The sequence below is a fragment of the Excalfactoria chinensis genome, chromosome 3 (assembly GCF_039878825.1).
Source record: "Excalfactoria chinensis isolate bCotChi1 chromosome 3, bCotChi1.hap2, whole genome shotgun sequence".
Taxonomy (NCBI): domain Eukaryota; kingdom Metazoa; phylum Chordata; class Aves; order Galliformes; family Phasianidae; genus Excalfactoria; species Excalfactoria chinensis.
This window is the reverse complement of record NC_092827.1, coordinates 17,403,243-17,430,798: the sequence shown is the minus strand read 5'-3', so window position 1 is coordinate 17,430,798 and position 27,556 is coordinate 17,403,243. Positions and strand designations below refer to the sequence as shown.

Here is a 27,556-nt window from a genome sequence, read left to right as displayed (position 1 = left end):
ATTTCCAACCTTCCTGAACTGTCTAAGCACATATACATTAATAAACAACACTCTACTCATAAATATTTTTTTCAGTGGAGGTTTGTACTTTCCAACAAAACACATTTGGTGCATGGGCATTGCTCGCAACTTCTGCAAAATACAGCCTCGAAGGTGCGATGTTTCCAGAACATCCACTTTTATTTGCTGCTTCCTCTCACCTCCCAGCCCCAGCAGCCTGGGGCAATCCATCTCCGACAGGCTGCAGCTCATTTGTGCGGCTGTTCTTTTTCCTTACATCTCTCACAGTGTCAGCACGCTGCGCATGTACATAGGTTTATGTGGCTGTGTGACATTGTGGCCCAGGTACTCAAGCATTTCACACTGCCAACTTATTGTCACAACTTTTTATTATTATTATTTTCCAGGCATGTAGCACTATAAATGGTGAGTTTTTTGTTTGTTTGTTTGTTTTTTATCCCACAGAATGGGCTAACTGGGGCAAATGAGCCCTTGGAGCCATGCCTTTAGGGACAGACTCTTCAGCAGGGTCTTCTGCAATAGAAACAGGGAAATGGTTTCAAACTAAAAGATTTAGACTGGATATGAGCAAAAAGGTTTTTATGATAAGAGTGGTAAGGCACTCATACAGGTTGCCCTGAGAGGTGGTGGATGCCCACACCTGGAGACACCCAAGGCCAGGCTGGACGGGGCTGTGAGCAATCTGCTCTAGCTGTAGGTGTCACTGTCCATTGCAGGGGTTGGGACTAGATGGCCTTTAAGAGTCTCTTTCAATTCTCACGGCTTTGTGCGCCATCTCATCTCCTTCCCATCAGCCTCACGAGGTGTTGCACCACAGATCCACAAGAAGTTTCCCAAAGCTGATTCCCCAGGCTATCCAGGTTATGAACTCGAACACTGGGATGAAGGCCAAAGACTAATGTAAGAACAACACCTGGTGATGCTGGTTTGGAGATTATGGTGGAAGGTCTCTCTGCAGGAGAGCTCCATATCACTGCGTGACCCCGACACCGCGGGGAACATCGCGTGGGCCTGCAGCACGCCCCGACCCCCCTCCGTTCCGCCGCCCCCATTCCCTTCCCGGGCGTGGGCTGCCGAGCCCGAGGAGCCGCTCGGCGCGGGAGCGACCCAAAATCACTGCCGCCGCCGCCGCGCTCGGGACGAGCCTCGCGGGGGGGCTGCGCGGTGCGGTGCCGGGGAGGAGCGCAGCAGCTCTGGTGGCTGCACCCAGAGCCCGGCTGTGGAGATGTGGCCGCAGAGGGGAGGGGAGCGAGAGCGGCGGCGCCTTCCCCCCGGAGAAGAGCGAAGTTAAATAGGCAGCGCGCCTCTGCCGCGGTCCTCTCCCCTCCTGGCTCCCAGCCTCCGGCGAGACCCCTCCTTCCCGCTCGCCGTACCCGTGCTGCCGCCCCGCCCGGGCCGCGGGGCAGAGCGCGGCGCGTTACGGTGCGACCCCCCGGCACCGCACGCCCGGCGGAGCCGCGACGCTCTCTCCCGGGATTCCATGCCTGACGCGCCGCGTCCTGCCGAGCCGCCCGTCTAACAGGAGGACCCAGCCAGCTGCATGGGAGGAGATGAGCGTGGCGGGGAAGCAGCCGCCTCCAGCACCGCTTGAGCGCCCCGGCAGCCTCCTCGTCCCCACCTGGGCAAGTACCCGCGCTCCCCGCGCCCGTCCCGGCACCGACTCCCGCGGCCGCTCGGGTCGGGCAGCTCCCGCCGGCGGCGCTGCTTGGAGGGCAGGAGGGAGGCGCCTGCGGGTGGGGAGCGGGCTGCGGGGCACCGCCTCAGCCTCCCTCCGCGGAAGGAACCCTACCGGCCGCCGAAAGGCAGCCCCGGGCCGGGCGACCGGCGCCCCCTCTCAGCGCGGGGCTGCCATCTTCCTCAGCCCCAGGAAAGTTTCGGGGATCGGGGGAGGAAGCGGGGTGGTGGCTCGTTGCGTCTCGACTTGTGCGGTATCGCGCTGGGAGGGAAGTAGGGAGTTGGGAGCGAGTCGCTACTTCGTGGCGGTGCGTTTGGCACATCATTTATAAACGATGCCCTCTGATGGTGGTTCTCAAGTGTCCTTGATTTATTAAATTAGCGTCATCTGGTACGTCCTCTGTACCTTTTAAAGTAACGATGGACCTAGTGATTTAGTGTAACGCTCCTCTTGGCATGCTTTTATTCTGTGGAAGTGTAACTGCAGCATTTTTCAGCCGCTGTCTGGAAAGTTGCATTTATTATAAAATAGTTTACTGATGCTGAAATAAACAGCCCATTCACTCTTTGCCCTGTCCTTCAAGCTGTCTCAGTGACTACAGCTGTGTGGTTTTAAAGGAAAACTGTGTCACCTTCCTCATATTTTACCCTGAGCATCATCCAGAAGCCACCTGCTTGCTGCTCCATGCAGTATGGCTTAAAGATGCTTTCCTCTTCACAGCAATTCCATTACCTTTCTAAGCCTCCATAATCAGAGAGTAGATGTTTGGAAGAACGAGTGTGGAAGGAAAGTTATTAAATGACACCTGGAACCACAAGCATGTGCAACAGCTGCCACAAATCCGTAGCAACTAACTGTTGTCCTGTCCGAGCTGTTTTGAGCTGTGTATTTTTGTCCCTCATCTGACTTGTTTGTCTCTCTTGCAACAACATTCACTTCTTGGCTTTTGGAATTTCCGTAATAAAAAAGAATAGAATTAAACCTGCTTTAGGATTGTCTGTGTTGTGTTTTAAAGCAGCTTCACAGCTTAATTCGTAAGACTTGCTCCTGAGCTGTAAAAATAATCTGTGCAGCAATTACTTAAAATGTTAACAGCTGGGAATGTTGTATGGCAGTTCGGAATGTTTCAGCACTAAAGGTGAGGTATAATTACTATCATTAAGTGGAATTTATGACTGGTGGTCTTGTAGTTCTGTTAAATGTATATGTTTAAGGCCAATGGGACATGCTGTTCCTGCTGATAATTGTGGGACTTCTACCTCTGGTATTGCCTGTAGCAGCACTGGGTTCTGAAGGAAAGGACAGGTGTGGGAACCAGAGGCTTGTGGCCATACAGCTTGCCTGGACCCTACATCAGAAGCAGGAACATAAATCAAAAGCTCTGCAAGCTGCCTCTTACCAATGAACACAGAACAGCTTAACCTCACTTCCCAGAGTATTTTAAATGCGATCATATAGACTTCAGATTCAACAGTGGCATTTTATGACAGGTATTTATACACTGAGTTTGTAACTGCACAGCTTCTCAGAGATGCCACGTACTTGTGCAGGGAATGGCATGAACCATTCTGAGCGTCTTAAAAATAAGACCTTGCTTTTACAATTAATGATGTGATGGCTATTTGTTTCATTATTTTAACACTACTGGTATCTGAGTGCATTAACCTTACTGTTTTTATTTTTGTGTATTGCTTGTGTCTGTGCAATTTTTTTTTCTCACAAATAAGATATAACTATGCTAGTTGTGATGTAACTACTAAATACCATATGCTGAGCCCGCTTCATTGTCTGGGGTTATGGTAACTAGACAGTCATAGTTCTTAAAGGTATCTGTATTTTAATTGTTTTTAGTTTTCAGAAGAGAGAGAGTGAAGTACTAGTCCTAGGAAAGCAGCTCAGCTCACTTTTAAACTGAAGATAGCATGCTAGATTTGAAACAGTACTATAATGTTTTGTATGCTTGTGTTTTTAACATTAACAGGCTCTTTTAAGTCTGTTTCTTGCATGAGCTCCTTAAAGTTTATTTGTTTGCATTCCGTTCCACACAAGTGAAGCTTCAGTCAGACATTGTCTGTTTTCCAGTCAGTGTAATTTGTGCTGCTTGCCTCGCTCTGGATCAGACACATGTTCATATTGAGCTGATTTCAGAAAGCAGAGTGTTTCCTTTATCTGTAGTGAGTGTACTTAGATTTCTCATACAGTTCTTCCCCTCTTTGCTCCTCAGAAATTGTCAAGAGGTGCATTCCCTTAGGGATAGTTACCCACTGTATCAGTGCGCCTTTGCTACAGTTGTCCCTGAATCTTACACTGATGTAGTGTGAGTTAGGTTCTGTGGTGTTCTTTGTCTTGCTGGAAGTGTTAAAGGCAGTGATAGCCTTACAAGCTTTAAAAATGAAGAAATAAAGGTATATATTTCATCATTATGTATGAGTACCTTGTCAGTGGTTTCTCAGAATAGAGAGACTGTTCTGCTAAAATGCCATTATTTATATTGCATGCCACCAACTAGTGCACAAAGCTTTGTAATGGCTTTTTTTCTCACTCTGTATGGAAGTTATCAGTAGATTTCTTCATTTGGTGAAGACCCAAAGGAAAGAAGAGTTGGGAAACTATTTTGGATGTTGTTCTGCTCTGGAGCTACTCAAACTGTGATCTCCATAAGGGGACAAAATGTATATGCAGAACATCTGTTCCTTTCTTCATTTTTATTTTTATTTTTATTTTTATTTTTATTTTTATTTTTATTTTTATTTTTATTTTTATTTTTATTTTTATTTTTATTTTTATTTTTATTTTTATTTTTATTTTTATTTTTATTTTTTTCCCCACACTATGTCTATGTAATTTAGTTACACAGATAGAGATGATAATATTTACTCTTTATTATTTATTTTAAAGCAAGGCCTGGTGCATTTATTTATTTATTCATTTAATTTTGCACCCGCCAATACAGAAACTTCCTGAATGTGATCACTAGGTGTCATATTACCACAAACATCAGCCTCTTGCCTTCTCCCTACTCATCTTTTTAGGGTCAACATTCAATCGTGCCATTTTCCTAAAATATATGGCTACCATTAACGTTTCACACCAGTGTTTTGGTATGCCTGGATGGCATTCAGTCATACTGCATGTGGCCCTAAGAAGCAGTGTTTGCTTCAACTTTTCTGTTTTCTTTTCTTCTTCTTTTGTAAACTCAAGTTATACCAGCACTTAGGTTGCTTTAGGTTTCAAGATTATTTCCAAGGTACCTGTCTACGCTTCAATACAAATCCATAGGATATACTTATTAATTGAAGCTTTTCTACCCACACAGTCATTTTCATTTGCAGTTTCTTCCTGGGCAAAAGCTGACTTCTGATTTATTTATTTATTTATTTATTTGTCAGAAGTTGAGCAGAATTTGCGTCCTGATGTGGGGATCAAAGAAAATAGATGGAGAAGCTTCATGATAGAGAAAGGTTGTCTGTGTAAACCATTGTATGAAGCCTCACAATTACTTTCCATTGCAAATTGTGTTGATTCCTCACTGACTGGGAAAGAATGTTTTTTGGCTCCCCCCCCCCATCCTTCCACTCAAAATAAAATAGTTTGAAGATTCTATTAAAGAAATTTATCAAACACATTATTAAACACTGGACTGTGCATGTTTTTTTCTCCTCTATTTTTTTTCATCCACATTTCTTTACTTTTTATCTCTTCTCTCAAAAACAAAATCTGAGTCCTGCTTCTGTCTGTATATCACTCCATAAAAATAGCTACCAAACTGATAAAAATCATATTGAAGATTATGGCTTTAACATCTTAATGGAAATAAGTCTTGTTCCCACCTGCTGCTCTGAAAAACAACGTCTTATCTCAGAAAAAGAACAGCGTCGTTATTCTCTTTACACCTCAGATCTGTGTTTCATATTGTAAGCATTTTTTTTTTCTGATGTTTTAAACATTTTATGAGATGAATATAAATAGAATTACTTTCATTTGTGAGCGCAGAGACTGCTGAGAATAGAAGTGGCAGCAGAGCTCAGCAGAAGGAGCAGTACATGACGTTTACCTGCAAAGTCCAGCTGATATTGCATGTCAGTGGCATCGTGGTAATAGTAACAACATATCAAAGTGAGATTCTCTTAGAGTGGAAGGGAGCTCAGTGAGTCTAACCTGCAGAAAACAGCATCTGTCCCAAATTTAGACTTGGCTTTTCCTCATCATATCTGGGAAACTGCCAAGGATGGAGAGTTCTCCATGGGCATCCTTCTGCACTGCTGGGCCATTCCTGTGGTAAGCTGGGGACTGCTGCAAGTCCCCCCAAAACAATCTTTTTTTTAGGTTTAACAAACTTCCTGAGCCTTTCATGAGAAATGCTCCAGCCATCTTTGTGGCCATCCAATTCACTTGATCCAGGTTGTCCGTATGTTTCTTGTACCGGGGATCCAAAACTTGATGCGGTGTTCAGATGTGATCTAGGAAGGGTTAAGCAAAGAGAACTAGTCAGGTTGATCACATCTGCATTGATGCTGTTTGCCTCTGTGGCTGCCAGCATGTGCTGTTGACTCCTGCCTGGCTTTCTGTCTAACCAAGGCCACCTGGACATTCTTAATGTTACACATTTATTCTCCATAATGTCTCAGAGAGAAACTGGAAGCAGTGACCATGTTTAAAAAGCAGATGGCTCTTAAAAGTGCCTTTTTTTTCCCCCTCCATTGGTTAAGAATGGTTGTATACCTCAAGAGAAATTTGGAATTTAGCAAATTATAGTACTACCTTTTCTGTGTGCTGTTTTATTTATTTCATTTGCCAAAGGGAGAGAAAGGCTGATGTTGACTTTCATCTGAAGTTAGGATTCATTTACTATAAAAACTGCCTGCATGTTGAAGTAAAATACTTGGAAAGATTTGTTCATCCTTTATTTTACTGATGAAGCTGACAATTAAAGACAGCAGAGGACCAAGACTGCTTCATTCCAGACATCATGTGTTAGTTTCACTCATTTAATCCAGAGATGATATAAATTTCTTTTGGTCTGTTTTCTTGGAAAGAAGGCAGGCTGATGTTCTGAGCTCCTCTGTACCTGTTTGTCTGAACTTTCTGTCTGAAAAACAGTGTGACTCCAGTGAGAGCTGTCATGCTGGAATCCTTCTGCCACTCTTTATTTGTGTATATCAGCAGGCAGATTTTTGTAACAAGATTTACAAACTCTCTAAAGGATATAACCTTGAAAAGCTGTAACACTTCAGCACAATCTAATCAATATTGTCATGTTTATCATCTTGCGAAGTTCAGACTGTAGTGGGGATGAAATGCATTTGTAGTGTTTAGAGAAGTTCTGGGCAGGAAAATCAGTGCAAAACCTCAATTGTTTTTCACTGTATTTAGGGAGGCATCGTGCAGTTCACACTTTGTGTAATACTGTAAAGTCTTTAGTATTACAATGCTTTCCTCTGTTGTGCTGTTAGTTTGGGATTTTTGCCTCTGCACAGTTTGTAAGGTTTTCTAAGTCGTGATATAAAGAAAGAATGAGGAGAAACACTTCCTGCGACCAGGCACATTCTGTATAATGCAGTCTGCTGGGAAAAATGCAGCCAGAGTATCTTCTTCACGGGCTTTAGAAGCACTTCCCAGAGGCCGAGCAGCCAAGTTTCATAGCACTTCCTTGACTTGAAGTACTATTGAGTTCCTTGTTTTAGTGCTAGAGATGTATAGCAGAGGGGCTAATTGACTTGGTGAGGACCACAGCAGCCTTAGCCAAACAAGGATAAAATCAAAGCCTCTTGGTGTTAAATCTTTATTGTGAATTCTTGATTATTATTCCTTGTTTAAAAAAAAAAAAAAAAAAAAAGAACTTTAGTCATTGTGACTCTTGACATGGATTCCCTTTTTATGCCCAGTTTTGCAGAATGACTAATGGAATAAGTGGACAGAGTTCATGTGGGGCTCAGAGCAGCTCAGCCTGTGTTTGATGAAGAAATAGTCCTTAGAAGCTAGTAGAAAAAAATGTGTGTTTGCTATGCTATGTGTGCTGGTGGACAGAGCTTCCTTGTTACTGCTATTGTGATTCGTGCTATTAATGGCTTTTATCATCTACCTACAAACGGCATCAATTATAAATAGTGGCATACAGAGTTTCAGCGTACAGTGCCAAATGAGTGAACATTATTGTTCCTGCTTTACCAGTGGGGAAGCTAAATAAAAGAAGTTTTAATTAAGCCTTTGTTTTGTTCTGTTTGTGTTTTAAATGTGGATTGAGAATATTGTCTTTCACTACTTTATATTTCCTGAATATGTGATAAAGCCTCACTGAAAATTACATGGAGAATGATTTTCAGTTTTAATATTTTCTTCCAAATCTCAGTTTTTATTTTATATTTTTTGGCTTCAATAAGTTGTGCATTATCCTGTCCCATTCAATAATGGATATAGACTTCTTTGAAGAATATGCATACTTAAGAGTAAAAACATACTTGCTTCTGCTGCTTGTGTACATCAGGAGTAGTATTTTAAGATCACTGAGAATGAATTTGTATTATAAAATATAATAGCTGGTATATGACATGAATATATTAAACAGAAGAACAAGCATGCACATTAAAAACTGTCTTAAGTAACATGGGAGATAGAGATGAGGATTTATTTTGTTTCCTCTATGAAAGCTCTTTCTCCTCTAAGTATACATAAGACTATTAAGTTGATTGGCAGAAAACACCAAAACTGATCTCACAATGGATATCATGAGGATGTATTCATATTTGAAAACTTTTTATTACAAGCATATGTTGCAATCTTCTTCTCCAGCAAAAGCTGTTCAATCAACAAGCAAAGATAGAGATTATTTATTTATTTATTTATTTTTTCATTTGTTTCACTGCCTGCAGCTAAGACCCAGATACTGCAAGGAAATTCATGGGCATATATCTTCCCATACAAATCCCATTTAACAGTTTTAAGTGATGTTTTTAGAAAGGCTTAAGGAATTACTTATCAGTATGGTCATGTTAATAAAATGCAAGTTTCTTCCATACTAATAAAATATTTTCTTCAAGCAGGAATTATAATCTATTTTTGTGCTATTTCTTTACCTCTACATTTTTGTAAAGGGTCCAGAGTTGCAAGTATGAGGAATGGCTGTTTTGTTCAGCCCTTGGTTTGTTCAGCCTGGAGAAGGCTGAGGATTCCTCATGGAACCCTACAGCTTCCTTGTGAGGGCAGTGGCTGACCTCTGTTCTCTGTGGTAACGGTGACAGGACCCAAGGGGGAACCTTGCTGAGTCCACTGAACCTGAACCCCAACACTTATGCCACACAGTCAGTAACACCACTGGAGGATTCAGATGAGGCAGTATGTGCTGTCACAAACAGACCATGTCAGTTCTCATGCAGTGGCAGACGGAACAAGACCGTGCCTTGTCCATGGCAACATTCTTCACACTGTAGCAGGCTGGGGAAAGCAGAAGAGCCACTCCCCTTGATGCTGTGTTAGTGCTGTGTGCTGCAGAAGGGAGAAGCCATGGCCAGTTGCTGTCCTGGGGTAAGCAGTATCAATGCTCTGGTTCCCTAGCAGGAAGCTCTCCCAGTCCTACAGTTGGCCTGTTTCACACTTCCCACTGGCACGGGCTGCAGCTGTGGTCTTGGCAGCCCCCTGAGTTCCTGCCCCATGGTGGATCCATGGGATCTGAGTGACCTTGCACAAGTCATGTCTACTGACTCAAGGGCACTTTGTGGGCTCTGTCTGCCTGAGCTTGTCAGGGCCAGTAAACACTGGTGATGCTATAGGGATGGGCACTGAGTACAGTTCCTGGCAGCCCCATAAAATAGCGTACAAGCCCCACAAAAACACTCAGCCAGAGTCCAGAAACAAGCTGGGTTGGTCCAGGCTCTGCTGTGCCCCAATATATACAGTAGTGGGCCATGAGGTCACAGTCCATCAGCTGGTGGTGTGGCACTCTATGACTTTGTGACGTCAAACCAGTTGCCTGGTGCTGTCACCCTGGGGAAGCCTGTCCAGCCCCAGCAGCACTCCAGGCAGCACCAGTACAGTGCCACTGAGTGCCCACTGAGTTTCCCAGCAGTCACCCTGGCTTGGGCCTTGTCTTTCTAAAGCCCTTGCCTTTCTATCTTCCTGTCCAACCTCCTATCAAAATGTCCATATTTACTTTTTTCCCCATCCATCTCACCCTGGCTGAAGTTGTTGCCTGAATTGGTGTTTTGAACGCCATTCAGACATCAAGCCTGCAGCTTCGTCATGAGGTAGGAGGGCAGAACCTTATCTTTCTTGTGACAGTGATAGGACTTGAGTGAAGGGCACAGAGCTGTGTCAGTGGAAGGTCAGGCTGGGTGTTAGGAACAGGTTCTTTACCAGGGGGTGGTGAGCATGGAACAGGCTCCTCAGGGCACTAGTTGCTGCACCAAATCTGTCAGAGTACAAGGTGAGTTTGGACAATGCTCTCATACATAGGGTTTGAATTTTGGGTGGTCCTGAGTGGAGCTAGTAGTTGGACTTGATGATTCTTCTGTTTCCTTCCAACTGCCAGTTCTTATAACTGTCTTATAACAGTCTTATAACGGTCTTATATATAACAGTTCTTATAACAGTTCTTATAATATATATATAACAGTTCTTATAACGGTCTTATAACAATCTTGTTTTGTGATGTAGCTATAGCTTTATATAAAGTTTTTCTTCTGTTTCTACTCATAAATCATCAGCCTATTTATCTACTGCACCAACATACTATTTCATACAACTATTTGTTGTATTTTCATTTAAAAGATGAATTAATCACTAAGGCATCTGGTGCATCATATGGTGTATATGCTGGATGTGCTGAACAGAATAATCTTTAAAAAAATAAGAGAAAAATGACATTACATAAAAGGATTAGACTTTTAAGTGTGCTTTGAAGAGTTACTTTACAGCACTAAAATCTCTAAGTCTGTTATTCAGGATTTTGTGATCATTAAAGGAATCTTTGATTCTACTGGAACAAATGTGCATTCCTGTCTGTATATTTTCTTGTAATATTTTAAAAATAAGAAAAAAAATAAGACACTATTTTCTAACAAGGACTGTATTACAGAGTATATGATACTTTTTCCCAATAATATCATGAAGCTATGCTATAAATAATTCAACTTACAATTTGTAAGGCACTAAATTTTTATTCTTACTGTCTATAGAAATTATAGCCATGGACATAACGTGCCCTTCTTAGTCTTCATATAGTGTATAGATAACAGGTGCATTTTAACACTCTGTAGCTACATACAAAGAAACATAGTGTTTCCTTGGTATCCTTACAATGAAGATTATTTTTATTTTACGTTGGAAAATTACTGAATTTTACTGGAGCGTAGGAAGTTCTGCACAAATGTGTGCAAGAACTTCTTTACGGTGAGGGTGACGGAGCACTGGAACAGGCTGCCGAGGGGGGTTGTTGAGTCTCCTCTGGAGATATTCTAGACCTGCCTGGACGCCTACCTGTGTGACCTTGTGTAGGGAACCTGCTTTGGCAGGGGTGTTGGACTCAATGATCTCTAGAGGTCCCTTCCAACCCCTACAATTCTGTGATTCTATGTAATTCTACTGTAGCCAAAATTAGGAAGTGGCACCAGTTTAAGATTGAATCATGCATTTATCACATAGCATCAGTGCCAAGGGAAGGACGGTAGTAATTGAATGCAGATCAGTTTTATTTACTGCTCACATTTTTATATCTTTGCTCCCAATTGCCTGAAGTTAGATACATATTACCCTTTTTACTCATGGAATTTTGGAAGATGAGGCTTAAATACATCCTTTGTATCTTCTCTTTCCAAAAATTAATTTCTTCATTGAAGTTACGTTTCCAGAAGTGTAATAGTTGTGTTATTTTCATTGTTCAGTGTTGCATGAACAAAAAATAGCACCATTACAACTTCGTTGAAGTCATCAGGGTTGGAGATGTATTGGGATGCATTGGTCTCAAAGATTTTCAAAATCAGAGTGATCTTTTCAGAAAGATACCGATTCCATCAAGTATCATAAAATCACCAAGGTTGGAAAAGACCTATGAGATCATCCAGTCCAACTGTGCACCTAATACCAATATTACCCATTAAACCATGTCCCTCAGAAGTCTGTTTTAAGCATATTTTGCTTTGGGTGTGTAGTCTGGGACCTGCTTAATAGCTTAATGAATTACTTAGACAATGGGTTTGAGTGCACCCTCAGCAAGTTTGCGTATGACCCGAAGCTGAGAGTGGTGCAGTTGATATGACAAAAAGAAGGAATGCCATTAAGAACGACCTGGGCAGGACTGAGATGTTGACCAGTATGAATTAAATGAGGTTCAACATATCCAATGCAGTCTGCTACATCTGGGTCAGGGCAATACCAAGTACAGACTGGAGAATAAAAGGATCAAGAGCAGTCCTGAGGAGAACTTGGGGGTTCTGATAGATGAAAAATTGGACACGTGTTGGCAGTGTGAGCTTGCATCCCAGAAGGCCAAATGTTTCCTGGGCTGCATCGCAAGTGGTGTCCAGCAGGTCAGAGGTGATTTGTACCCCTCTGCTCTGCCCTTGTGAGGCCCCATCTGGAGTACTGCATCCAGGCCTGGGGCTGTCAGTACAAGAAGGATGTGGGTCTGTCGGACTGGGCCCAAATGAGGGCCATGAAGATGATCAGAGGGCTAGAGCATGTCTGCTGTGAAGAAAGGCTGGGAGAACTGCAGTTATTTGGCTGAGAAAGACAAGGCTCTAGGGATTGCAAGCATCCTTACAGTATTAAAGGGGACACAGAAGAAAGATTGAAAGACCCGTTACTGGGGAGTGTAGTGAAAAGATGAGGTGTAATGGTTATAAACTAAGAGAGTAGGTTTAAATTCCTCACTGTGAGAGTGGTGAGGCACTGGATGAAACAGGTTGCCCAGAGATGTGAATTTTCCATCCCTGAAAATTTCCAAAGCCACGTTGGATGGGGCTTATGGCCACCCTGTCCACAGCAGGGAGCTGGAACTAGATAGTCCTTAAGGTTTTTTTTCAACCCAAGCCATTCTGTTATTCTATGATCTATGGCTTTAAAATAGAGTTATTCCAGGAAACAAATCTGAAATTTGAATTGTCAAAATATCAAAACAGCTTACTGATGAAAATTAATGAACTGGAATTGTTTAGTTCTGATTTACATACACAACCCAGAAGAGCTATCTCTGTTTAAACTGTAGCTTGGGAGAATGCTTCCTTCTGTCTTTTACTACCTGTAATTGAACCCTCAGAGAGAAAAAAAAAATAAAAAATCAGACTTGCAATTGTTTAAAGAGCAGAGTTGTAGCAGTTGGAATCATCTGTGGCTAATGCTTTCAAGAACATTTCTTGCGGATGTCGTGAGGGAGAAGGAAATGGATAACTGTGCACTGACTCCAACTGGAAGTAATGATCATTAATAATAAGACTTGATTTTGTTTTTATCACCTCTTTGTTTTTTAGTTTACTCCATGACTAATTCAGTAGGAGTGGAGGGGATCAGGGCAAACAAATGGTTTATGGTCCTCTCTACTTCTATTCTCCACTTTTTTTTTCTGCTCCTTTCCTCTTTTTAAGCTTTGCTTTGCTCCTCAAAAAAAGAGTTTCTGGCTTTCTCATTAATGTGTACCCTTTGCAGACAGCCCATTTCACTGGCTTTCAAGAAAAAAAAAAAAAGAAAAAAGAAAAAAGAAAAAAAAGAAAATAAATATATACATATATTTATATATATATAATATAGTGATGGGATAGTGATAGTACAAGGGGGAATGGTTTTAAACTGAGACGGTTTGGTTTAGGTTAGGTATCAGGAGGAATTTTTTCACACAGAGGGTGGTGACACACTGGAACAGGTTGCCCAAGGAGGTTGTGGATTCCCCTTCCCTGGAGGCATTCGAGAGCAGGCTGGATGTGGCTCTGGGCAGCCTGGTCTGGTGGTTGGTGACCCTGCACATAGCAGGGGGGTTGAAACTAGATGATCATTGTGGTCCTTTTCAACCCAGGCCATTCTATGATTCCATGATTTTTAAAGAACAAAAAAATTACTGGAGGGTACATTTTAGGGTGGTTATTGAAGGGAAATTTATGTGAATGAAAGAGTGAGCAGTCAGCCAGGAGTTATCTGGACCTCAGGGAGTACTGGTTTGATGTTTCTGAGTGATTTCTGTCTCCGTGCAGTAGGGAGAGTCCATACTTTAGTCTCTAATAACTCTGTTTCTTCTCTTCAGCTTTTAGTAGTTTGACAGATTTTGAGAAATGTCGGCAAGGTTAACTTAATGTCTACTGGATGTAGGTTTTGTAGCTAAATATAATTAAATGTAGTAAACCTGCTTGAGTTGGCTCTGTACTTCTCATAATTCTAGTGTCATTTTAATCCGACCGGGGTCAATCTAATTCTCTTCCACAAAAACATCTTGCTTCATCAATTTAAAGCAGAAAATGAAGACTTCATCTTTTAAATTTTATAACATTTCCATTCTATTAGTCTAATGTGTGATTCACTGCTGAGTGCCACAAAAAAGTGCAAAGAGTGCTTCACGTATATTTTTTAAGCAATTAGTGTTAGTGCTGTCTCCTCCGGGAGATATTTTTTCTTTGAAAATTAGCTGCAGACTATGCAGCCTTACAAAACTTATGACTTAGCCCAGTGCATCTAGCAGAAGAAAAATAAACCCACCAGCCTACTACTGTGGCTTAAGTCACTGAGGTGTGACATGAACATGGTGTAGTTCTGTAAGTTCCTTTTGGATGGAATTTAGAAGTCATTATTTTTCAAGAACTTCTGTGAAACTTTGGCAAACAGACTCTTGTCAAGAGAGTATTATCAAAATATTGTCCTTGTCTTGAGGAGAAGGAATCTTTTTGCCTTAAGTAATCAAAACAGTCTCTAAAATGGGAGATGACGGAAAGTTATTTAAGGATAAGGACAACGTTTCCTTCTAACTGACTTCTCTGACTATAATCCTTGCTTTTATTTGTGGAGTTGAAGTTTCATTAGGAACACATCTGCTTGCTGAGAGCTAATTCTCTATAATGTTTAGCTGAACGTGACTTAAAAGAAGACAATTGACAGAAGCTTGTGTGCTTTCTATATACGTTGCAAGAAACTCTGAGAAGTCTTTTCTCAAATATCATGAAAAATAGCTGCCTTGAATATTATTTCACAGAATAAAAATGTAGTTACACTAATTGTAAATTGCAGTCTAAATGGCCACTCATCAGCTTGCTTGGTGTTTTCAGATCAGGTATCTTGTGGAACTAATTTCATGTTGGTACGTGAGATTAAGGTACTTTCACAAATGAGCTCTATGGATAATTTTTATGAATTTTTCAGTGAACTGGAACAGAACACCTTGTCGTAGTTTTTCAAAACTAGTCTTCTAATCTCTCCACTGGTGGTATCTAGACATACAGTCATACTACAAGGTTTGGGAACTTTGGACTTGGTCAAATAACTCCTATATAGGCAGAATAGTAGACTGAAGATAGATTTGATATCCTGTCCTCTATATTCTGTAGGTGGGTTTTGCTGGCTACTGAGAACACTAAAAGGGACATGGTATGGCTTCAAGCACTCATATCCATTTGATCATACTATTAACCTGTTAGCATTTTCCTTGGCATAATTTTGACCTGGGCTACTTAGCAGTCTTTCGGACAATATCCAGACCTTAGCATGGGACCATCTGTGGTATTCATGTACTTTAGAAAGGCATAGAGATTAGATTCACTGACTGGAGCTTTGTGCTGCTAGCTGACCTCCAAACCCCCAGGTGCTTTATTTACCAGTATAGATGTTAGCTCTTAGATTGTGGCACTCCTTTTTGGCAGTTATATTAACCTTATGCACTTTAAAATGTCTGAGACTTGATGACTTTTTTATCCAGGGGAGTTATCCTTTACTCATATCACTGATGGTTGAAAAGAAAACTGTTTTTGAAACAAAAAGGTACTATGCAGAACAAGGCACAGAACTGTGATGGAAAATATTTCATTCCAAAGAGGCTTTATTTCATCCTAAAACACGTACATCAGTATTTTACTTTGGATTAGGAATGTGCTTTTCATGTGACTGTCATTACCATCCCTATTTGCTGCTCTGCAGTTTGCATTATAAAGTGGTTTGGAATGCACCAAAGGTATATCCAGTGCTGGTAACTAGAATATGAAAATAGGAATAGACCGAGCAAGACAGAGACACTGAATATTCACACTGTATGAATCTCTGTTTTATTACAGATTAACTGTAGCCTGATCCATGAGCTTCACACCTGTTTGTGGCCAAGCCCTCTAGGTGTGTCTTGGAACATGCTTCCACTAAGGTTAATTCCACCTGAAAAAAATCCAGCACATGTGCCCTGAGACTATGCCACAATGCAAAGTGCAGTGTGATAAATAAGTGGGAATGACTGGAAGAGACTTGCTTCAAAATGCATACTTCAGTTTTCACCTAAAATGTAATACTTAATGAATGTCTATCTTTCTGAAAATAAGGCACCTGATTAATTGCAGCTACTAATGAGCTTTCAGTCTGAGGAAATGTATAATAGTAAGTCTAAAATAGAACCTTCCCAAAGTACTAATGATAGAAGTGTTGGGGCCTTGAGAAAAAAGCAGTTTTGCTTGGCAGATCTGCTTTTCTTGTAATGCATTACTAGTATCTGAAAATATTCAGTCTCATTGTATATATTCATATTTGAACTGATTAAAAGAGGTAGCCTTTTATTAACTGCTTTTTGTCTGTTGTTTTGTACCCAGTAGTATATAAATGAGAACAGCATTTGCCTCTTCCTTGACTTTGCTTGCTAAACTTTCCTTAGAATCTTCAAGCTTTAATATTACGCATAGTGCAGTAGATCAGGCTGAATGAATAAATGCTGACAGCTCTTTCTCTTAACATTTTTTTCCTAATCCTTTCCAATTTTATTATCTTTGAGAGGGTCTGATTTTGAGTATTACTCTCAAATGTGCTATGAGATGTACGACAGAAACTATTTCCTTAATTTGCAAATTCTCTTGAGGATAGAGCTTCTGCTGCTTGAGTGAAGCAGAGCAGACTGCTGAAGAATGTTCCAGGAAGTAGACATGGGTAATCTTTGAGGCATAGAAAACACTGACTTTTTGCTAGGGAAAATGATTTCTCTTAATAATCAGAAGATGTGAAATAATTTAAAGACTGAGGGGAAATTAGACTTATTCTTTTGAAAAGAACGTGCAGACTCTTGAAATCTGGTTCAGAGCATCTCTGAATAGGAGGTAGCATAGCTGTAGCAAAAATCATCGTGCTAAGTCATGCCTTGAACCACTGATGGAGCACCTGGTGGGAAGACAGGGCCAACCCAGGGAAGCTCAGGTGCACACAGTACACCTGACTGACCAGAAGGAGTGGAGCAAGGATTCAATCCTTCCCAGACCTCATTTAAGAGTTGGCAGTGGAGGTGAGGGTATCTTGCTGGAGGTCCCTGTCTGTCTAAGGCCTCCTAAGTGTAAGTGGATTTTTTCCTTTGTTTCTGTGGTTGCTGTGTTTGGGCATATACTCACTTGCCTAGGGCTTTGCTATTCTGCTATCGTCGCTTTGCTTTCAATTGCATTATAGCATTACAGTAGCATTAAGGTAGATTTTTTTCTTCCTGAAAAAAAAACAACAGAGTGTGAATGTCACTGCAGGTCTTTTTTTTTTTTTTTTTTCTTTACAGGGTAGGAATGTTTCTTGTTCATGTATCTGCTATGCCCGTTTATAAATATTTCTCACTAGTTTCTCTGCTTTGATGTTACAGTTTTTCTTATACTTTACGCAGCTTTCCTTGCTTGTGCATTCTGGGACATGCTTCTGGTGGGCAAGGTCTCTGCCCCTGCTCCACCCAGAGCTTTCTGCTCACCTTTCCTGCTGGAGTAGCCCTCTCCAACTGCTCCCTGATATCTGGAGCCCAATATTGATCAGTATCAAAGCAAGATGACTAATCTGTATTTCTTTGGCTCTTTTTTCTTTTCTGTTTTTAAGGTCTGCTGTTACGTATTTTTTGTTGTTGTTGTTTGGTTTCTGTTTTGTTTGTTTTTGTTTTTCTTTCTTCCAGTACAGTACTTGCTCTTTGCAGCAGTTTTATTTGTATCTAAAGATTGCATAAGCAGCACCAGTTTCCTGACTTTGTCGATAATGCCTTTTCTTTGCTCTTAACTTTCTTCAGTTGACCCCTGTCTGCCTACAGCAATTGTTTATAGGACTCTGGCCTGGTCAATAATGCTGAATTGAGCAGGATTTGTCTAAGCCCATCTCACGTGGTACCCCTAATTATTACTTCCTGGAGCATGAAATACATCATTGACTTATGTTCCGCTTTTGATTTTTCGTAATCTTCCAATTTCTTGTAAAAGAATTCTAATTTCTTTTTAGATGTTTCTTGTGTTAGAATGCAGCTTTGTCTCCTTGACGCTGTCAAGTTGTTCTTCAGCACACCTGTATTTCCATATTTTTTGAGGAAAAATACCTGTGTATGATTGCACAGTTGAACACTGTTCTGTGTATGATCCCTTCATTCAAGGTGTTACTAACAGATTCTCAGATACACACTACTCTTGCTTGGTTTGGTGTCTAATGGGAAGAACAGGATTATTAATTGGTTTTCACTTTATTTGTGAATTGTGAGGGAGAATCATTCTGCTTAATTTTCTGCTTTTTTGTTTTCAGCAAAGTAAACTGGGGAATCAGAAAGCCTTTCAGGGAATGAAATGCTGTATAGCATTCCACTGGCACCCACGTATATGTATATATTTTATATTTTTCTACTTTCCCAGGCTGCAGCTAAGTTTCATTCAGAGTTGGGACAGTTTTTCTGCTCAAGAGTAAGACATTAAAAATATACTTTCTTGTTAGGTCAGGTAACTTCTTCAAAGTTAGATTTGGTGGCCCAGGTCTTTCTCCAGTTAGGCTGTGAAATCTTGCTCCATAGAAATGCACAAAATCCTCTGAACAGTGTTCTCCTGTGCAAGTGAAGTTATTTTTCATTCGTTCCAGTTGTAGTAAACACAAGGAGACTAAGACCACCCTTCTAAAGTTGCAATGTTTTACTACTCAATGTCTTTTCCTCCAGAGGAGAATGTTTTTAGAAGAGTGGAGTTCTGGTGATTATGAAATATTCTCTACCATCTTCTTTCTTCTCCATATATTTTTGTTTACTGGAATTGCTTTGTATAAAGGGATGAAGGAAGTCTCAATTTTCAGAGTTAATTAAATAAAGATTTGGATATGACATCTGTTCTTGATGAAGGAGAATTCTGCATCTAAGGGATGAAAGATCTTAAGTATTTTCATACTAGTAAACAAAGTGAGTTATACATATATATTTTTTACCTAGTCTGTTTTTTTTTTCTTTTTTCTTTATTTTATTTTATTTCTTATTTACTTATTGCTACTTGAGATTGCTTTTTTTAAGTTTGACTCAAGTGATAGGAAGCAGCTAAGGAATAACCGTCATTGTTCTGGTTGGCTCAGCTTATTACCTGGTCAGTTGCAATGGTATGAGCATTGCTGTTTTGGATTCCAAGTCCAGAGTTCTTCAATTTAAAGCCTGCCTCAATAGGTTAGCCAGCCCGCTGCCAAAGATTCCCCTTCTTCTAGACAGGTAGATTCCATTGGAAGAAAAAGATGTTCAGGAAAGCTTGCAGGTCTGTAAACAATAATATCCATCACACTTCCACAATACATAGACTTCTCTGGGTAAGACTAGTTGAATGGAGAAATCGCGACTAAGTTTCAGTGCAAAAATTTAGCAAAGATGGACGACAGAGGAGGAATTTGAAAATAACTGAATGAATCTTTGAACGATAACAGATGTAACAGTTACTGATGAAGGACCACATCAGATAGATGTACACTTGCTTATAGTAAGAAATAACTAAGAATATTTTGATTTCTAATACAGAGACTTAACTTTATTGGTATGTTTCAGTGATGTAGAAAAAAGTATTTTCTAAGAGACTTTTGAAAGCTAATTTCATGCTTTTGATTGTGCTTTTTTTTTTTTTTTTTTTTTTTTTTTTTTTTTTTTTTTATGTGAAATGTATGATGCTGTTCTGCAGCAGTTCATTGTTCATTTATTAAAACCTTAAAATTGCCCTAAATATTTTTGTATTGGAAATTGAAAGTTCACAAAATTTATTAAAGATGTATTGTTTGAAACAGGCAGAACTACGTTTCAAACACGATTTTACAGTTTTACTATTACTGTCCTTAATGACTTAATATGAGATCGTTTAAGATCGTAGCTGAGTAGGTGATTTAAATGTGTCATGCTGTCAGACATTTTCATAACAACAGAGATACTTAAACAATGAACTTACAAACTCTTTTTTTTTTTTTTTTTTTTTTTTTTTTTTTTTTTTTTTTTTTTTTTTTTTCCTTTTAAAAATCAGGAAGTAAAAACAGCAAACTTGATTCTTGGATTAAAATTATATACGCTCAAAAAGATGAAAAACTGACTGTCTAAAATAGAATATATTAAAGGAAATAAATGAATGGAGCAAAATACATAGAAAAATAATAGAAATGAAAACAAGAAGTGTGAGATATTATTTTCAGTTATTATTATTTTTTCTTTTGCAGCTGTGGTTGTCTTAGTTTTCTAGATATAGCTGTATTATTTATCTCAAGCAGTGGAAAAACTAAGCAGATATCTTCTTTGTGAGATGATGAGTGGATGTCTGAGTAAATAACATCTGCAGTTACTTCACGTTAACAACTAAAGCTTAATTATTTCTTGTCTCATTTTCATTCTTATAAAAATTGCCATCTCATGTAGATTGTTAGACTTTTGTAGCAGCAACATTGGATCTCTGTGATTTCTTAGATGCTTTAATTTCAGCGGGGGTTACTGCTACTGACTTTCTAAAGTCCTATTGATCCAGGCTCATACTGCAAGTTAAGAGATTCATTAGCTAACTATTATTATGGTTTGCATTTTGAGATTTGATTGAAAGGATTTGGAAAATTAAAGAATTCTGTACTTCCCTGCTTTGTTCCCCCCCCCTCCCCCCTCCCAGTCAATCATTCTGTGCTCTTTTCTTAAGATTCTGTTGGGCACCAGAAAATAGAAACGTAACACACACACACGTGTACGCGAACAAGTATGTTTTTCTGCATTCTAGGAAGTTGGACCCATTCTTTTCCCAGAGTGCTGGAGGCCTGTTTACTGCTGGCACCTTCCAAACCACGTTAAAAGCCAAATTTAGAGTCAGTTCCTAGATTCTGTATATATTTCAACTCTAGCATTTCAAAATGTTAGAGTTCCAAGCGTGTCTTATATTGCAATAATGCAAACACTTTCAGATGGAAAGTCAAAGCAAGTTTGTTGTTGTTGTTCTTTTTGTTTTTAATTTACAAAATAAATTTCTTTTGCTTCATTAATGTTCTGCAGACAGTGTCACAAATCTTTTCTTTCTTACTTCTGCAAAGTAATTTATAGTAACTGGATTATTGAATGACTATAGTAGTTATCAAGAATGGAAGTAATACATGTAGGCAGAGTAATTTCATGCTTTTCAGATGAGATTATATTACATTTGGAATAGGTCAAATATGACTCCATGACTTCACCAATTTTAATTAACTTTAATATCTAAAAAGAAGAAAAAAACTTGCTAAGTTGTCAATCTTTGCAACTTTAGTTGTTATTTCACTGCTAGCAGTTTTCTATTTGAAAGATGTTATCTTTTAATTTTTTGACGTATTTTCTTTTCATAATCTTTTGAAAATGCCACTACATCAAACTGAGCTGTCCTTGAGACTGCAGTGGGTGATACGCCAGGCTGAGTTCGCTTGTTTGCTAACCTACCAGTTACTTTTGTGTTTGTGAGTGGACAGTTATTGAAGCTTCCATGTAGGTATCTTGATATTTTGTTTTTGAAAACTATTTAATGTGAGGCTCAAGATCTCTGAAATAACATTGATGAATTTTAGGGTTAAATATCAGACCCTCCTAAACAATGGGAACTTGGTCAGAGGCAGTGCTTTCTAAGTAGCTGGTGCAGTGCTTGTCACTGCTTAATCTTTTCCACCTTTTGCTCATTTATTTCCCTCTAAATTAACACATGCATGCTACTATAGTTAGTCATTTCACAGTTCTAGCTTTCTTAACCATAGACTTTTGTATCACCTATGTAAGCCACTGAAGTATACAGGGAGTCTCCTCCCAGCATGGCAGAACTCTGCTGAGGAGCCTGTTTTAAGTGTGACGTCTCTACTGGATGCATCATGCTGGTAGAAGTTTGCCTAGTTGTGATGAAGTAGTGTAACATTCACAGCTTGTAAGTCATAAACAGAACTTGCTTTAAAGCTCTCCTGTCTTCAGAACCAGAAGTGGTGCATTTTGGTGGCAGGACCTGAGCCACAGTGTCCCTGCCTAGACTCTTCCAGGGGCCTGTGCCCAAGAGCCTCATTTCAGCCCAGGCCCAAACCCTGCCTGAGCTATATTGTCTAGAGTTGGTGCCAACTTTCCTGCTGAGCTTTTCTTTGGGTTTCCTGGCCTAATGTTGGCTAGAATCCATGCCTGGTGTTTGGTGGCCCATCACCAAGTTGCCAGCTTGCCTGCACTTGGCAAGCACTCTGACCCCAATGCTGCTGCTGCCCAACATCAAGATCCTGCTGCACAGGAACTAAATGTGCCAGCTGGCCAGCTGCTGCTGCTTTAGTACTTGCCTGAGGCTGTGTTTATTTCTGCACCAGCTGGTGTTGTTTCCTCAGATAAGGTATAGAGTGGGATAAAGGGCAAGAATACAGTATTGATTTTATTTATGTGTTTAGAAAATTTATGCAACAAGTACAACTGAAGTGATGTTGTTTTTGCCCTGAACCATATTATATTCTCTGAAGTTATGAATGTTAAAACAGTAGGATAAGAAGATAAGGTTTATAATGAAAAGCTTTATTAAATACACTGCCAGTCTACTCTTTGAGGAAGCTGTTTAGAATAGCATTTCTCTTGTTCATTGTTGCTGACTAAACAAACTAATTCAGACTGTGGTAATAAGCAATTTTGCTAATCTAATCAAACAATTTCAGTTCTGGAATCTGTTTCTCCTGAAATTTATGGACAACTTGTTACTAGTTTGGCAAGACATTTGTTACTTCTGGCTTTTCTGATGGGTGTTGCGTTTTAAGCAACAATGATTCTGTAACTTCATTTGGCAGACTGTTTAATGATCTGGTGACTATAATCTTTTCCTCTGGTAGGGATGCTAATGTTTCCTCTTCTGGTATATAAAGGGAGCCTATAAAAAGGAGAGGAGCCAACTCTTTGAGAGGGTAGTTAATAGCATGGCAAGGGGAAATGTTTTTAAGTTGAAGGAGGGAAGATTTAGAGAGTTTGTGGATGCCCCATCCCTGGGAGGCATTCAAGACCAGGTTGGATGGGGTCCTGGGCAGCCTGGTTTCAGATTAAATGGGGAGGGTTGGTGGCCCTGCCTGGCAGGGAGGTTGGAAACTCATGATCCTTGAGGTCCCTTTCAACCTGGACTATTCTATGATTCTCTAGTTCTGTCATTAAGAACAAAGGAAATTGTTTCTGATTCTCTTCTGAATGTTTAACAGGTCATTGTAAAATAGTTGTCAACTCTACCATCAAAATTTACTTTTTATGTGTCTGTGCAGCTCAGTAATTGATCTGATAAAATGACAATGGTTGGAGATAAGGAGTCAGATGAATAGTGTTTTGTCTCTGTGTTTCCATATAGTAACAATGTTTCTAATAGCAAATCATCTGAGTTCTGGAAGAAGCTTGAACAAAACCCCGAAGAAAGCAACCTATATGCTTTATTTAATTTAAATAATTTAAACATCTACTTATTGAAATTTGAGGATAATACAGTATATTTTAAGAATTTCAAAATGTTTCTATAGGCAATACCACTTTAAACTGAAAATTCACAAGTTAGTCACAAAATAGGTTGGAAGATGGCAAACGTGTATGGGAAAGGTGGAGGCTATGTTTGTCTTTTGTGGGAGCCCAAAGGTAGTGTCAAAACTGAAATCACTGCTATAACATATAATCTTACTGTCTTTTATCAGGAAATTCATTCTGAAACCTAGCAATGCAGTGACAATGTCAGATTACTAACTACCACCCCACTAAGATGATCAGTCTACATTTCATCCTTGGATGCTCTTTATAGACTTCTTTAAATAAAGGCTTCCTTGTGGTACAAAGAGCATCCACATTTGCACTGTACAGGCAGGGATTCCCTTGTACCACACAAGGTGTGCTACAGAATTCTTGACTCTTGAGTCACAAGTGCCTTGTCTGACTATCAACAAGCAGTGAGGGAAGAGGCTGTGCTGGTGAATTCAGAAAGTTACGTGTCCCTGCTCACTAGATAGTAAAATGGTCAGTTACTTTACTCAGTATGAAAGAGTCAGTGCACTCCTCATTTTAAAGTTAATTATATTTTGAAATCAGTTATGTGTAATATTTCCTGTAAGTGATAATCCAGCTTAATTTTATGCTGAGTGTGCAAACATCCCATAACCTCCTCTGATCGGTGACAGTGAGTTGGAAGCTCAACTGAAGTTTTTTTCTGTCGTCTTCTTGACAGACTCATAAGACTTTAATACTAAAATGAAGACAAGAATTTAGGATACTAGCTAAAGATGAGGAAAACTTGAAGCTACTCAGCAGCACTTTTGCACTATGTGATGAATAAGAAAGTGATTATGTCTCATTTTTGTAAAGCATACTGTGTAGTAGCATGCCTTTACAGTCAGCGTATGATTAAAAGCTGAAGACTGCAGCCAGTACTGAGCGTGTTAGGCATTCGTAGCACAAATGAGTGTCAGCACACAGCCACCAGTTGACATTCAATTGAGGATTTCAGGATTACTGTCCCACATGTTGCATGTAAAAGAGATTAAACAGCAAGGAATATGGTTAAGGAGGTGCAGGTAAAATGCATGAAAGAAATCCTGTGATACACATCCAATGAAGGAGATTAAATGCTAGTAGATCATTCTTGGCTGTGTGTTTGTGTAGACCCTGCCCTCCTTACTTCCAAACTTGTAACTTGTTTTGCAGTTTTGCAGTATCGTGGGATCCTATTATCTATAATGAGTTTTGTATCAGACAAATGCTTTATCACTTTTCTGTTGTTCAGCCATACAAGCCAGTATAATCAGTTTCCTTGCTTGCTCACTTGGGTGACTTTTTTTTTTTTTTTTTTTTGTTTTGTGCCACAAGAGGGGTAGCAACACTGAAATAAGGGATAATCTATCATATCGTGCTATTTGTTTTCTCTTTTCAATTGTGTAATGCCAAGGGATAGTGCTGGAGGTGCCTGCTGGTTCATGTGGCATTCCAAATCTTCCCACACAGCTCAAATTTCTGGTTCTCAAATAGGGTAACAATTCTATATCTAGCATTTCTGCACATATATTGAAGTCAGTCTTACATATGTTTTTTGTCTCATATTGAAAGAATTTGTACCATTTTGGCTACATACATACTCCACCAATAGTTTGCATATTGTCTTCTTCTGGTGAAGTTTGCCTGTAAAGTAGAAATACATACTTAAATTACAGAAGCAGAGAAACAAAGACAGCTTAAAGCTTAGAGGCTCAATACAGTACAGGTCAGCTAGAGTTTTACTTTAAAGTTGTGGTGTTCTGGGTCTTATGCGAGATGAGATGTGGATGAGAATGTTACAGGCAAGTGTTTTTCCTTGGTCCATTGTTTACTTGCTGCCATACGAGCTAGCTCTTTTCTCTGTTTTGCTTTTATTGTTCGTATCTATCTGCATCACAAGATCTCTAACAGATTTCTTTAAAATTGCATTACTAGAAGAAGGGCTTATCTCAGCCTTTATCTCATCATTATCTGATAGAGATTGGTAGTGTATGGGGGAGTTTGCACAAATTATTAGCATCTCACTGAAAACAACCAAACAGAAAAATACTTGAAGAAATGATTATAGCAAACCCAGCAGGAAATATTATCTTTTGTTTGTGGGGTCTATCATTTGTCCCCATTTTGTTCATCCTTGATTGGATGAAGTTAACATTCTTACCACTAATGAAAACACTGTTACCTGTCTCAGCAGTGCTTTGGTCTTTGTTGCTGTACGATAAATGTGTTGCTCCTATTGACACATTTTCTCACCCCCTCAGTTGATATCTGAGCAGCATTAGTCCTCACAAGCTCTACAGGTGGCGCCTGCTTGCTTCAGGTGCTATGTAAGCACAACAGAAGGATGCTGAGGGACTTGCTGACAAAGTGTGTGCATGCTGTTTGCCTTTCACAAAACCCCGTTTTGGCTAACAGCAGAAGAAACCAATTTTCCTTCAAAAGATCCTTGCAAATATAGTCAAAGTGTAAGGAAGTTTGTGTCTCAATGTCTTTTTGCAGTAGGTGCAGTGAAAGTAAGTAAGGTGTAAGAAAGTGAGTAAGGAAAACTGCTGGCTCAGGCTTCACCTCTATTAACAAAAGTTCAGCCCCTTTCCTTAAAATAAATAAATAAATAAATCCTGCATCAAGTCATGGTTTTAATTTGTAGATGGAGTTTTTATCTCAGTACTGAAGTGCTGAAGCTTTCTGACATCTGAAGGCAGCCTTACCTCATATGGGTGTGACTGCCTGCTTTACTTTCCAAGAGAGATGCTTTAAAGCCCCAGTGTGTTCAGTCCAGATGAGGCCCACATTAAGCTGAATTAATACATATTGAACAGGAGGCTCTTTCTTGGTTGGACATGTGCTTAAAAATGGAACTAAATAAGAATGGGCATTTCCATGTAACTACGTTTTGTTCAGTGCAGTGTATGCTTGTGTTGCATGATTAGCTACTGGGCATTCCAAGTAATACACAGCACTGGAAGTAGGAGAGGAGAGAGTTCTTTATTTTTAAAATATTGGCCTGCCAAATCAGGCCAGCCTTCCTTTGGCTGGTGTTGCAGCCCCTGCCTGTCTTGGCTTGCCTTGGCAGGGCTGTCTCACTGGCATCACGGCCCTTGCCTTGCCTTGGCAGGGCTGGCTAGTGTCATGGCCCGTGCCTGGGTTGGCTGACTGGTGCTGCAACCCCTGCCTGCTTTTGTTGGCTGGCTGGTGTCACAACTCGTGTTCTTTTGGTAGAATCCACATAGTTTGGTAGGGAGGTGCCTCATGACATCCTAAGGCCTTGGTTATGTGACCCTAAGAATATCCTCTGACAACCAAAACATGGCTGCATTGAGCAAGGGGAGTCTATGGCCTGACAGTTGCTCTTACTTATCACCATTAGGATTCTGCGGGGCTCCATTTTAAGACCTTTTCTTTTTAATGTTTTCTCTGTTGATTCCAGTCACCTGGAATTTGTATTAGGTAAATTTGTCCATTGTGCCCTGGCCACCAGAATGGCCAGCTGTACCCTGTGTCAGACCCAGCACTGCCAGGTGAGGAAACTGATTGTCCTGCTCTGCTCTGTGCTGTGTGGCCTCATATCCATCACTAAGTGAAGGTTTGGATGCCACTGCATAAGAAGGAAATAAATCTATTAGAGAGTCCAAAGGAGGGCTACAGAGATGGGGAAGGGTCTGAGGGCATGGTGTGTGAGGAGTGACTGAGGTCCTTACGTTTGCTTAGAGCAGAGCAGGCTGAGGGGTGGCCTGATAGCATCTGCTGCTTCTCAAAGGGAGTGGAGGGCAGTGCTGAGCTCTGCTCTCTGGGGCTTATGGTAGGGCCAGAGGGAATGGCATGGAGCTGTGGCTAGTGGTGGCTTGGGTTGGATGGGGGTTCTGCACCGGAGGATGGTGGGCATGGCCTCCAGCTGCTGCAGCTCAGGGAGTGTTGAAACATCACTCTCAGATGCAGGGTTTGAGTTTGGGTGGTACATTGTGGAGCAAGGTGTTGGACTT

The 27,556-nt window shown here is 40.3% G+C and overlaps 1 protein-coding gene across 3 annotated transcripts in view; it reads left to right on the top strand.

Moving 5' to 3' along the window:
* Positions 1-1,127: 1,127 nt before the first annotated feature.
* SNTG2 (syntrophin gamma 2) overlaps positions 1,128-27,556 on the top strand; it is a 213,079-nt gene continuing 186,650 nt past the window's right edge. For all 3 annotated transcript variants that reach the window (XM_072333471.1, XM_072333470.1, XM_072333472.1), the window contains exon 1: positions 1,128-1,643. In XM_072333471.1, the coding sequence (XP_072189572.1) occupies positions 1,572-1,643 (72 nt within the window). In that variant the 5' untranslated portion in view covers positions 1,128-1,571. The remainder of the gene's footprint in view (positions 1,644-27,556) is intronic.